The sequence below is a fragment of the Myxocyprinus asiaticus genome, chromosome 46 (genome assembly GCF_019703515.2).
Source record: "Myxocyprinus asiaticus isolate MX2 ecotype Aquarium Trade chromosome 46, UBuf_Myxa_2, whole genome shotgun sequence".
In the NCBI taxonomy this organism is placed as follows: Eukaryota; Metazoa; Chordata; class Actinopteri; order Cypriniformes; family Catostomidae; genus Myxocyprinus; species Myxocyprinus asiaticus.
In genome coordinates, this window is record NC_059389.1 from 30,408,729 (window position 1) to 30,422,457 (window position 13,729).

Genomic DNA, 13,729 nt, shown 5'->3' on the forward strand with positions numbered 1-13,729 from the left:
TTAATAACAAAAAAGAATTGAAAGCTTCTGCCAACTATGACACAAGCCCGGATCAGTCTGATTCTTAAAAAGGACATAGATCCAAGCGAGTGTAAGAGTTACCGTCCAATTTCCCTGATCCAGCTAGATGTAAAAATATTGTCAAAAATTCTGGCTAACCGATTAAGTACTTATACATATAGATCAGGTGGGGTTTATTCGAGGCTGTAGCTCTTCTGTTAACATTAGGCGTTTCATCAGTATCATGTGGTCAGTGGCGAATGATCAGTCTCCGGTTGCGGCCATCTCACTTGATGCCGAAAAGGCGTTTGATATGGTAGAATGGAATTATCTTTTTAAGATTTTGGAAATATACAGGTTCGGGAATACTTTTAATGGATGGATTAAGTTACTTTATAGACACCCGGTAGTGGTGGTACAAACAAATGGATTAATTTCAGATTATTTTACTCTGGATAGGGGCACTCGGCAGGATTGCCCTCTTTCCCCATTATTGTTCTGTCTTGCCCTGGAACCATTAGCAGCCGCGATAAGAAAGGAGGGTGATTTTCCAGGGGTGATGGCGGGAGGTGTGGCGCATAAGCTTTTGCTTTACACAGATGATATTTTATTATTCGTCTCCGACCCCACTAGATCTATGCCTTGCCTACACAGAATTATTAATTCCTCAATTGGTCTAAATCCGAAGCTTTGGCTCTGACAGCGTATTGCCCAGTAATGGCTTTCCAGCTGGCGCCTTCCAGTGGCCCAAACAGGGCATTAAGTATTTGGGCATTTTATTCCCTGCAAATTTGTCTGATTTAGTTAGAGTTAATTTTGACCCCTTAATACAAAGTTTTTCAAGCTTCATTACATTTATCTATTATTGGGAAGGTTAATGTTATTAAAATGAACTGTATTCCAAAATTCAACTACCTGTTACATTCTGTCCCTGTAAATGTCCCCCTCTCTTATTTCAAGCAATTTGATAGCATAGCGAAGTCCTTCATTTGGAATGGTAAACATCCCAGATTAAATTTCATTAAGTTACATAGGCTGATTGACAAAGGTGGGCTTGGCCTACCCAAGATCTTGTTTTATTATTATGCATTCGGTCTCAGACATTTGTCTCATTGGTCACTTCCACCTGAGAGAGCCTCTCCCTGGTTTTGTATTGAACAGGAAGTTCTTGCCCCTATTTTGCCTTTGCAAAGCTTTTCTATTAAACTAATTGGAGAAATTAAATTACACCCCGTTATCTCGCATTTGCACTCTGTATGGACAAACACACCATTTATTTAAATATTGCCTTGAGCATATGGCTGAACTCTAAATGATGTATTAATAAGTCCCCTTTCTGCTAGTCAGAGTGGATTGTGAGGGGGTTACTACACTCGGTGACCTATATGAGAGTGGAGTGTTGAGATCTTTTGAAAATTTGGTTCAACATTTTGGGATTCCCAGATCTCAGTTCTTCAGGTATTTACAGCTGCGCCACATGCTCTGTATTGTTTTAGGGAGTAGCACACACCCCCCTAAAGTGGCAGATACTCTGGGAGAGGTGATTACTGCTTTTGGAAAAGGTCATAAGGCATTAGTGTATTACTCCCTGCTAATTCAGAGTCTGGGGGTGGGAGCTTTAACTTCTATCAAGAGATTATGGGAGAAAGATTTAAACTTGGTATTGGAGGAGGGATTCTAAAAAATGTCAAGTCTGCATCTAGAGATGCAAGGGTGTGCCTTGTGCTGTTCAAGATTTTACATATATTCTATTGGACCCCCTCTAGATTGTATAGGCTTGTTTTAAAGACACACCCACCTGCTCGCGATGCCAATCAGAAGTTGGAGACACAACCAATGTTTTTCGGGGTGTGTTAAGATCCAAGAATTTTGGTTGAAGGTTTAGAGTTGTATGTGTGACGTTTTGGGCACTCAAATTTTACTTTGCCCCAGACTCTGTATTTTGGGCGATGGGGCGGTCATAAATTTGGGGGATAAACACAGAAAAAATTGGGTTCTGACCAGTATCATGATTGGCAGACAAATTATTTTAAGGGGATGGAAGTCGGATGGAGCGCCCTCGTTTCCGGAGTGGTGTGCAGAGATGGGGAGGGTGCTAGCTTTCGAGGAGGTGGCAGGTAGAAGGCTGGGTTTTGGGGACTTGTTTGTTAGGAAGTGGGGCAGTTATCTGGCGTTTTTGGGGGACTCTCGGGGAGGGGATATGTAGAGAGACGTTTAGTTTAATTATGTATGTTTATTAAATTTTTGTGTGTGTGTTTGTGTGTGTGTGTGTGTGTGTGTGTGTGTGTGTGTATTATGATACGTGACCACACGGGTGTTCGTTGGGGGTCAGGGTGGGGTTGGTGATTGGGGAGGGATATTAGTGGGTGTATGTGTTGTGTTTTTCTCTGTTGTGTATTTTTGAATCAATAAAAAATATTAATTGGAAAAGACAAATATATTGTGTATTGATCAGGTCTACACTGGATTATGGTAGTATTATTTACAATTCTGCATCACCAACTTTGATTAAAAAAATTTAAACATTATAGGCACAAGCTTTAAGAGTATGTTGTCTTGCTTTTAGATCATCTCCAATACCTGCATTTGCAGGAAGAGATGGGAGAAATGCCCTAGTGTTTACGTAGATTAAAATTGCCAGTGACATATTGGGTTAATTTGAAAGGACATTTTGAAAATCACCCTGTAAAGGAATTTTTGGACGAATGCTGGGAGCATGGAAATAGTAACATTAGAAGTTTTGGATAGACAGCTAATAATGATGCTCAAACAATGGGTTTTACAGAAACAACAATTAATCCCACTGTTGTAATACTAAGTATACCTCCCTGGCTAGTCCATATGCCTAGAGTTGATCTCCCAAATACAGGATAAATAAAAAAATGTGACATCTATCACAAAGCAGTTTATAGTAAAACAATGTCTAGATCAGACATATTTCTTTGTGCTCAGTATGTATTCAGATGGTTCCAAGGATCCTAACTCTGGTCACACAGCTTCAGCAGTATATAGTACCAAATTCAAAATCAGCATAAAGAAGAGGACAACTAATGACATTTCAGTATTAACAACAAAATTAATAGCCATTGTTTTAGCCCTACTTTGGGTAGAGGAAGTTCAGCCCATGAATGTGGTTATATGTTCTGATTCATGCTCAGCCTTAACTAGTCTTGTAACTGGGCAGTCTACATCAAGACAAGATATTATTTATGAGATACTTACAAGTTTGCTAAAAATACAGAATATGGGAATAATGCTAAGTTTCCTGTGGGAACCTGCACATGTGGGAGTCCAAGGAAATGAGGTAGTTAATGATTTGGCAAAACAAGCAACAAGTTGACATTTATGTACCACTAAGCAAGGCAGAGGTTATAGGGAAAATTAAAATTGACCTAATATTGACCTTAAGACCTGCCAGTCTATTGCATACTGTGGCCACTCAAAAACAAACACAAAGACAATGTTAACAGACCAATTAGTTGAACGAACTGTGGTACATTATATGTATTTCATATAATGGCAAGTGATTTTCTAATACCAAATTATAGAAATTTAGCATGATTAGTCAAGGATAAGGTGTTGGAGTAATGGCTGCTGGAAATGGGGCCTGTCTAGAATTGATCAAAAATGTATTTTTTCAAATAGTGATGGTGCTGGTTTTTTTACATCAGTAATGTCCTGACTATACTTTGTGATCAGTTGAATGTCACTTTGGTAAATTAAAGTACCAATTTCCTTGCGAAACAGCAAAATCTGTACATTATTCCAAAATTTTGGCCACCTCCTGTCCAGTTGGTAGCGGTAATGCGCCATGAGCTAGTTTGCGAATCGCCAATAAAATCAGAAGAAGAAGAAGAAGACGAAGAAGAAAAGTCACCATTCAGTGCGTGCCTGTTAGTCACGTGATCGTGACATTAAAGCGGAAATGACGGTCTGCTCTTCATAGACTCACGGTAGATAAAAGGTACGAATAAATACATTTGTATCATTATCATAAGCAGATAACCGCTTAAACTATGTATAATTAGTCTGTACACTGTTTTTGTGTTGTGTTGTTGACGGTTTTGTGTTTAATGTGTCTTTTGTGACGCATGAATGATGTGTGGTTTGTCAAACAGCGACATTTACACATCACGCGACATTCAACTGAACATTATAAACGATTGCAAATTATGTTTTATGATTATAAACGTTTATTGACTGCAGAAGTAATCTCAGATTGAGTATCTATGCTGTCTAAATCAAGTGCCAAGAATAAATGCGATGTTATGTGCCGATTTCGCTGTAAACTGTTTCATGTTTCTACTTCATATGTTTAATTTATTACTGTTTGTTGATGTCTGGTTAGCAACAGCAGTGATTGACATATGTCAATATCGGAATGTGGCGGCTTCTTATTTTATCATGATATAGATTTAGAAGTTATATATTCACTCTTTACTGATGGCATTTTATTGTTATATTGTTTAACTGTTGATAGTTTAACTGTTTGGGTCAAATAATCATGCAATAAACTCTAGTCTCTCTCTCTCTCTCTCTGTGTGTGTGAGTGAGTGAGAGAGAGAGAGAGAGAGGTGCTTCAACTGAAAGATCACTGTGTGTTTGATTTTATGCTTCGTGATACACTCAGTAAACGCAATACATGCCACTGTTTTATTATATCCAATCACAGACATTTACAGTAGCTGAGTGAATATCTGCTTTGAAATTCCCTAACTGTGTTCTGACAATGTTGTAACTGTGTGTTTGCGTGTTTCAGGCGTAGCTGTGCTGTGATGTGCTGTGATGATGGCATCTGCCAGTGTGTCTCAGTCTGCCAGCATTCAGGCCACAGAGAAATCACAGTTGACCTTGAAGGGTAAGAATCCCAGTCTCACCTAATACAGATCATTTATCAGAAGCCCTGTCTCAGCATCACATTTGTGCAGGAGTGTGAATGACTCATCCTTATCTGATCAGTTTGATTTGATTTATCAGCTGGTATGACATCTCAGAGCTTTATGTGTTATTGCAGTGTGTTGTGTGTCCTCTAGAGGGGGGTGTGCACTGCATAATAGTTGTAACATCAGCTGCATTTATGTCAGGACACATTCACTTACATTTTCTGAATGTCCATGAGCAGATTATATGGTTTGACAAAATATGAGGTTACTGCAGTTTGTAGGAATCAAAATATAAATGCTTGCATCAGTTTAATAGTTTAATACTAAAGGTGTTTGTGTGTGTATGTATATATGTATATACATATACATACACTTTATTAGGTACACCTCTATATCTACTTATTCATGTGACTTAAATTTTAGGGCAGAAAGACAGGAATCATGATATGACCTAATGTGATTATCAAACTTCAAAAGAATATGATTTAATTAAATAAATGCATGCGCCGCATCCTTCAGAGTGAAAATGCAACACTGTTGTATTTTCTCCAAGCACGCGGGGGCTTGTGAATGTTTCCAGCTGTTGCAGAGCAGTTCATAATTATTAGGACATATCGAAAATTTATGACAAGCTATCACTAATGATCAACTGTTGATGATGATGATGTAGTGTTGATGAAATAAAACAATGTTTGCTTTTAATTGTTTATATTGTAATATGCTGTAGATCATTGTAGGAGTGCACATTTTATTTCCCTTATCTGTTTGAATGAGCAGCTGAAGTAGTGAAGCGCAAACATTTCAAAATAAGAGGAAGGAAAGACTTAGAACATGTAATATATGCTACCAATTAAAAAAACTATTGGCAGACTAACTGGCTTTCTTTCAACACATTATCAAATCCAATATCTGTTGACCTCTAATTTGTATTTGTTTATATAATGGTACATAAACCAATTTTAATGTGATATATATTTTAAACTTGCATATATCCTACCCTGTTTTACTGCAGTGTTAAGGCCATGTTGAATGTGTGCCCCTGCCTGTTTAAGAGTCTGTGAAACATGATTTATTTTGAGATTATGTGAGTTTGTTTTGATATGGGGATACGGTATTAATTTTATTTGTTCAGGTCTTGAAAAAGGTCTTAAATTTGATTTTAAAAACTCTGCAGTAACCCTGCTAGTCTATCTTGAAATCAATATCTATAAATTATCAAGTTTATTTAGAAAGTACTCATTGTATATCAAACATTTTGTGTGTATATTCATAAACCCTTCACACTAAGCAGTGCAGCAATATGAAATAATTTATCATTACAACTCAACTAGCAAAGTCTGTCAAAATGATCGCTTGCCAAATAGTGGCTATAGATAGGCCTGTCACGATAACTACTTTTGATGGATGATATATTGTCGCAGAAATAATTGCGATAAATGATATTATTGTCATTTTAAGACCATTTTATGCCATGGATATAATGATAATATAATAGCATAATAATGCAAGTACACCCTTTCAAAGAGCAGTTAACTTTTAATTCTTTTTTTTTCTTTTCTTTTTTGTCCACTTTTCTTCCCAATTTGGAATGCCCAATTCCCAATGCGCTATAGGTCCTCGTGGTGGCGTAGTGACTCGCCTCAGTCTGGGTGGCGGAGAATGAATCTCAGTTGCCTCCGAATCTGAGACCGTCAGTCCGTGCATCTTATCACGTGGCTTGTTGAGCGCGTTACCGCGGAGACCTAAATATGTGGAGGCTGATGCTATTCTCCGCGGCATCCACGCACAACTCGCCACACGCCCCACAGAGAGCGAGAACCACATTATAGTGACCATGAGGAGGATACCCCATGTGACTCTACTCACCCTAGCAACCGCGCCAATTGGTTGCTTAGGAAGCCTGACTAGAGTCACTCAGCACACCCTGGATTCGAACTTGTGACTCCAGGGGTGGTAGTCAGCATCTTTATGTGCTGAGCTACCCAGGCCCCGAACTTTTAATTCTTTTTTGTTTTTGTTTTTTGTTTTTGTTTTTGTTTTTATTTTTGAATTTTTATCTCCTTTTCTCCCAATTTGGAATGCCTAATTCCCACTACTTAGTAGGCGCGGTTACTCACCTCAATCCAGGTGGTGGAGGACAAGTCTCAGTTGCCTCCGCTTCTGAGACAGTCAATCCAAGCCAACCTGGCTGGAGTCACTCAGCACACCCTGGATTCGAACTCGTGACTCCAGGGGTTGTAGTCAGCGTCAATACTCGCTGAACTACCCAGGCCCCCTGAACTTTTAATTCTTAAGAACATTCAGACACTGGAATTGGAATGTCAAAAAAAAATTAAGTCGGGAAGGCCCCTCTCCATCTCCAACTACAGTTTTTGTTCCCAGCTCGGAAAACTGGATGGGATGGTTATATTTTAGATGAGCTTTTAGGTTAATTGTATTGACAATTTTTGTTACCACTGTTTTAAAAAAAAAAAAAGTTGACATACTGGCCTGGGCTCGACATTAAGCATTGTCATGTGCTTGTCCTTCTGACAAGTAAATTGATCATTCACTTGTCTGAGTAAAAAAGTTACTAGTAAAAGTTAAAAAAGAAAAAAAAGAGAAAAGCCTCCATCATCATCATTTACACCTAATAGGGATTAAGAACACAGTGCAGAAAGACGGTAAATCATTACTCACCCTCAAACCTGTATGAATTTCTCTCTTCTGAGGAACACAAAATTAGATTTTTGACAGAATGTTAGTTCACAGTCACTATTCACTGTCACTGCATCTTTTCTTTACTCTCCCATAAAATAAAAGTGGATTGAGACTGAAACTCACATTCTCCCTAACATCTTTTGAGTTCCACGGAAGATAGAAAGTCAGACGGTTTTGGAACAACATGAAGGCGAGTAATAATGACAGAATTTTTGTTACACTTTACAATAAGGTTCATTAACATTAGATAATGCATTAGATACCATGAACTAACAATGAACAATATTTTACAGCATTTATCAATCTTAGTTAATGTTAGTTACTAAAAAATACAACTGTTCATTGTTTGTTCATAATGCATGAACTAATGTTAACATACAACTTTTTATTTTAATGTATGAAAATGTATTCATATACTGTATGTTGGAATTAACATTAACCAAGATTAATAAATTATAGAAAAGTGTTTATTGTTAACTGATGTAGTTAACTGATGTTAACAAATGGAACATTTTTGCAAAGTGTTACCCAATTTTCATTTTTGGGTAAATCATCTCTTTGAGAATACAGCTCAGTTCTCACCAGTTGCATTAAAAACGGTTGTTTAATATTGACAAAATGCTTTGAAAATGTTAACAGATAAAATCCTGAGAGAACCTTGCTGCTAAATCAGTTATGTTGAATATTCAAAACAGACACACATATTAAAGATTGATGTTTTAATTGTGTGTAATTTATTAATGTTACAGTGTTAATATTATTATTATGTACATTGTTATATACTTATTAAAATTGTCTGATTCACATGGCAGAGAAAATACCTCGGATACATACATTAGAGGGAGTTCTAGAAAGATGAGATGTAACGGGTGCATAAGTCTGTTTTAAGCATTTCTCTTCACTCTACAGACGGTATTATTACACACATTGCTTTTGCTATTTCTGACTTTCTTGCTGTTTTATGAGGGAGCGCCACGATATGATGAAACAAAATTCGATTTCTCCAATGTTGCACACTTGCCATGAAGACATCTTTGTTGATTATAAACAGGAGCAATAGTTTTATCACATCACTCGCTTAGAGACGTGGTACAACACCATTCGCATGTCCAATTAACAGGTTTATACCCGTTTATATATGTAAAATCTAAAGTTCAGTAGATACGCTTTCCCATTGCGCGCGCTTACAAGCTGCTGAAAGCTGCACGAGTGAAGGTGAGAGGGAAAGAGGGCAACACGATAGAGGGAATTCCCCGCATTTTGAAAGTGAAACATGCGGGAATGATTAAACTTGTGCTCAATCCCTGCAATCCCGTGCAATTGAGCCAACATTCATTATTGAGATTTTAATCAGGCTACTTGTCTGGTCTGATGGATGATATATATAAAATTTGTGCTGATCGGACTAATGGTCTAGGGGGAGTTTGAAAAAGTAGGTTTTTCAAAAAATTCTAAATGATGGAATAAAATTATAGATGGGAGTGAAATCAGAGATATACATATATTTAGTAGGACCTGACTAAATGAATCAGAGGAAACAATAATTTTGATTCTAGCCCTTTCGGTTCAGAAGTTATGGCCCAAAAAGCATTTACCTTTGTTATAACGCCACCTATTGACCGATCGGTGAATGAACATGTGCAAGTTGTGTGACTACTACCATTCTTTAAAGTTTCATGTTTCTAGACCTTACGTTTTGGTCTCCATGATAACTTTTATGGGAGAATAATAATAATAATAAATATAGCCGCAAGCGGCAATCATCTGGGTCCAAGCACATGAGGAGAGATGACCAAAATAATCAGAATTGACAGAAATGATCCAGTGGATGCCAAATAATATGAATTGACAGAATACATCTTGTCTAAACTAAATTTGTTGAAAAGTGAACTGGGACAAAAATTATGAAGCTGCAAAAAACACACAAAGGCAGCATAGAATACGACTGTTTAAATCCATATCTTTAGAAGCAAAATTATAAATGGGGGAGAAACAGATCAATGTTTAAGTCTTTTACTATAAATTCTCTGCCGAAATGCACAATGAATGTGAATTGAGGAGAGGGTCTCTGATTTTATTACTGTATACACAGGCACAGCTCGTCCATATGGGCAGGTAGGGCAGAGCCCACCTAAATATTCATCCATTTGAAAACATTCCATTAATGTATTTGTTAACCTGTAATGTTCAAAATGCTGAAATGTATATTTAAAAGCCTTTTATGAGACTTGAATCATTTCTTTAAGTCGTAAATAATTGATCTGAAAACTCTGTTAGACGTTGTATGATAGAGGTACGTGCATATGGGGCAGAGAAACTGCTGCTCTCCTGAATACCACAGTGCCTCTTATTTTTCCAATGGAAATCTGTGGTCAAATATGGTACTGCAGTGAGCCCTCATTGAGATGCAGTGGGCCAGAAATGAGCATGCCCAAAGTGAAGTATCAAACCAAAGGTAACTTAGTGTGCGCCAGCAGTCTTACAGATTGTGAACATGGCGACCGCTATTGATAAACTTGTGTGCAACAGCGTGTTGTTTCTATTGCAAATTCAGATAAATTAGCCATCAAAAAACTTGGTCCTGACAAGCCAGACATAAAAAAAATAGATATTGCATTTATTGTATGATGAAAAATCGTATGTTAATAAGCTGTAGGGCTGCACGATATTGAGGAAAAATGCGATATGCGATACGATATTGCTATGATGATGTTATAGAAGCATGCAGAACATCAGAACCCCCACCTCCCAAATAAACTGAAGATTATTGGAATAAAAAAGGACCATCTATCCCAGATCACAAATATAAATGTGTTTTGTTCCAAATTGCATATAGACTGTGTATAATATGGACAGTTTTACCATTAGCTGTGTAGCAGATATTAAAATTAATCTTCAATTATTGTAATTTTTTCTGAGCATATGAATATAAAGCTAATTTCACCATATTATTTGATATCCTAAAAGTATCCAGCATAAAAGCTGTGCCGTCAAATATGCGGATATACGGGAGCAGACAAAAGAAGATTTGATAAAATGTTATTTTATATTACTTTTAATTTATTTACTTTATTTTTACAATGTAATTCATGTTTGTATTAATTTCAAAATTAGTTCATTAAATCTGGGACTTTTATTTTGAAAAATGATGCTGACAACAGATGTACAAAAGTGCTTCACATAGCCATTCGCTTTCTACTTTGGTTTTGCTTGTTGTCAATCCGCACTGAACCATTAATAGAAATCCACACAGATCCGCAGCAGCTAAACCGGCATCTGGTCTCATCATTATCTGCACATACTTAACGCAGATTTGAAGCACTGAACAGCACAAGCTACAGCAACATATCCACAAATGTGATATGCTCCATCATTTGAGTGAGAAGTAGATTTTTGAGAAACACAATTTTAGTTTCAGCTTTCAATTTGTCACTTTTATCACGAAATTCAGACAATAAATGTTTTGTCCATTCTCTTTAATGCTGTGTGTGACAGATTTGCAGGGCAGAATGCTCTCACTCTCCAATGTCGAGCACAAAAACAAAAACAAAAATGAATATCAGAGGGTATGTTGAAAGATACAGCACAACTTACTGAAATGAGTCTTCTCATGTAATCACCCAGTCTGTTAATGTTGACATGACAATGGAGAAAATGAATGGGGGAAATCTCGAGCCCTGAAGCACTCACGGTTTCCGAGCATTTGTAGTCGCGTGCCCAGTCTATTCCCTAATAGCACAGGTACATCTCTCAGATGTCTATTTGATGTGTGTTTACATCTGGAAAATGTATTTTTTAGGTTGTTTGCTCATCTGTAATACGTCTAAAAGATGTTTCCCCTCTGATGTCAATAAGACATTCAGCAGATGTCTTTGAGATGTTTATGATTTAGAATGTTTGTAAATCTGATATTTTTAAGATGTTTAGCAGATTTTAATTAGATTATAATGCTTTCCAGATGAAAAGATCTAAAACAGACATTTCAAAGACGTACATGTGCTATCTGGGTTCTCTGCTATGTGTGTCGCTTTGAATGTTACTATCTTACAGTTGTTCTCAATCGTTTTGGCTCATTTTTTGAAACAGTCTTAACATTCTCTAAACTGTAAGTGCAATTGTCACAACTGTTTTATGGGACATCACAACTCTATTGCATGTCTGCAAAATGTAGTAACTCACCCAACACATTTAATTCATGCTTCAAAGTGTAGTTATTGTGTCAGTAATTTGGCCAATGCCACCAAAATGAAACGTTTTTTGTCATCGTGTGAGCTCTACTGGTCAAAATATTTAGATGTTTTTTCACCATGGAAGTCAACCCTGGAAATGTTTGTTATATACAAATTTCATTTTTGTTCTACTTTTTTGATGACACTGACTGCTTATTTTTAATTTAATTGTAATTTTAAGAAATAGTTATTCTAAATGTCCAAGTTGGCAAGAATAGTACTTCGTAAAAGAAAAAAAAATCATTAAGTCAAAATAGTCTCTTCAAAATTAGGCAAGGATTATGAAGTTAAAAGTAGACAAAGCCAAAGTAGTGGGGTTTGGGGAATATTCGACCAAAAGATTAAAATATTTCATTAAGTTCATCAACCGAGTGCATAAAATCAGTTTGTTTTGAAGCTGAATGACAGCAGTCCAGTATTTGTGTTTGAATATTTTTTGATATCAGCCTTGTGACTAAAGAAAGATACATTATGAGGGTTCAGGGGTACCCTGAGAGAAAATGTGGAAAAATGTAAAAGTCTGAATGGACCGTTTTTATATTTTCCATAAAGTGAAAATCTCCCATCAACAAACAATGTGCATCACAATAGTAAAGATTAAAATACTGTTAGCTAAAATTAAGTAGGCCTATAAATGGAATATAATATCAAATAATGGAGACATTCTCATGAGAACTCCACTATATTACTAGTAATATCACATTTCTGGTTGTTTTTCCTTGCCAGTTATGCCAGAGATGATGACATCTTTGATTAATTCAAAAAAATAATCCGTTTGTGAAAGACTTTAAACATGCTGATCATAATAAAAGCAATTTTAGACATAAAAAAGCATACTTGTTTAAAGGCGCTCTGGAAGCACGTTGTCCTGTCACAAACCTGGTTTAGCTGAACGGTCAGATTCATTTCAGGCACATGAAGTTCACTTTGCTTCATTCTTGTTTTCTGCAGTGTGTTTTAGCGAAAGATGCCAGTATCTATACTTCTGCTCACTGTATTTTCTGCTACTGCCTACTGTCGTTAAAATAGTCACATCTGCAAATCTGAGCACGACGCTACGTCTAGCAATGAGCGCGGAGCGCAAAAGGGTATAAATGAAGCATGTTCTGTAATAGAGAAAAATATTTTGAGGATACAGTGCTGAAAGATCAGTGCTATCTACGTCCAAGTGCTTGCGCTATACACTGCCCGTTTTTTTTGTTGCGCTGATCACTTGAAGTGCAGAAATGGAGAGATGGGTCAGACGATGTCATGAAGTCTCACGGTCTGAATGGAACACAGCCGAGGTCCGGACCCTGACCACGGTCTGCTAATTGGTGGCCGCTGATATAAACCATAACCCTTTTTTTATTATTGTTATTTGACATCCATGACTATTTATCAAAACAGACATTTAAAAATATCTTATTGTGTAAATGTTGAGCTCAGAATCGTTCACCTGTCGCTTGTAACTGCTGTCATTAAGTGCCGAATTAATGCTGTTTTCTCATTTCTTCTCGAGAGAACCGTCTTTGTCCTGTGTCCCTGCCTACAGGGAAGCGGTAATTACGCAGACACCAAGATGAGCCATCGCACTCGCACCCTGGATTTGAAAGCACACATTGCGGCTGACGGACAAAGATTTCAGGCCTCAAAAGTTTATCTGATTTACAGGGGCTGTGGCAAAATATAGTGTGTTAGAATTTCTGTGGAGTCAGACATTTAAAATGTTTTTGTCTTGTGGCTCCCTCTGGTGGACAAACCAGCTATTTCTTCTCTTATAGCACTGCCAAATTTATGACATTTTGCATGTTACCTGTAAGAAAAGAATGTTCTTTTGTGCATGAATATTAAGTTTTGTTAAGTTTAAAAATTGTGCTCACAAGCCGGGATGTCACTAGAGATTAATGGAAAGGGGGGCTAAGCCTCTTAGGGGAA

General features: G+C 37.0%; 1 protein-coding gene across 3 annotated transcripts in view; it reads left to right on the forward strand.

Moving 5' to 3' along the window:
* Positions 1-3,865: 3,865 nt before the first annotated feature.
* LOC127435765 (NEDD4-like E3 ubiquitin-protein ligase WWP2) overlaps positions 3,866-13,729 on the forward strand; it is a 62,486-nt gene continuing 52,622 nt past the window's right edge. For all 3 annotated transcript variants that reach the window (XM_051689442.1, XM_051689444.1, XM_051689443.1), the window contains exons 1-2: positions 3,866-3,964; positions 4,760-4,858. In XM_051689442.1, coding sequence (XP_051545402.1) covers positions 4,786-4,858 — 73 coding nt within the window. In that variant the 5' untranslated portion in view covers positions 3,866-3,964; positions 4,760-4,785. The remainder of the gene's footprint in view (positions 3,965-4,759; positions 4,859-13,729) is intronic.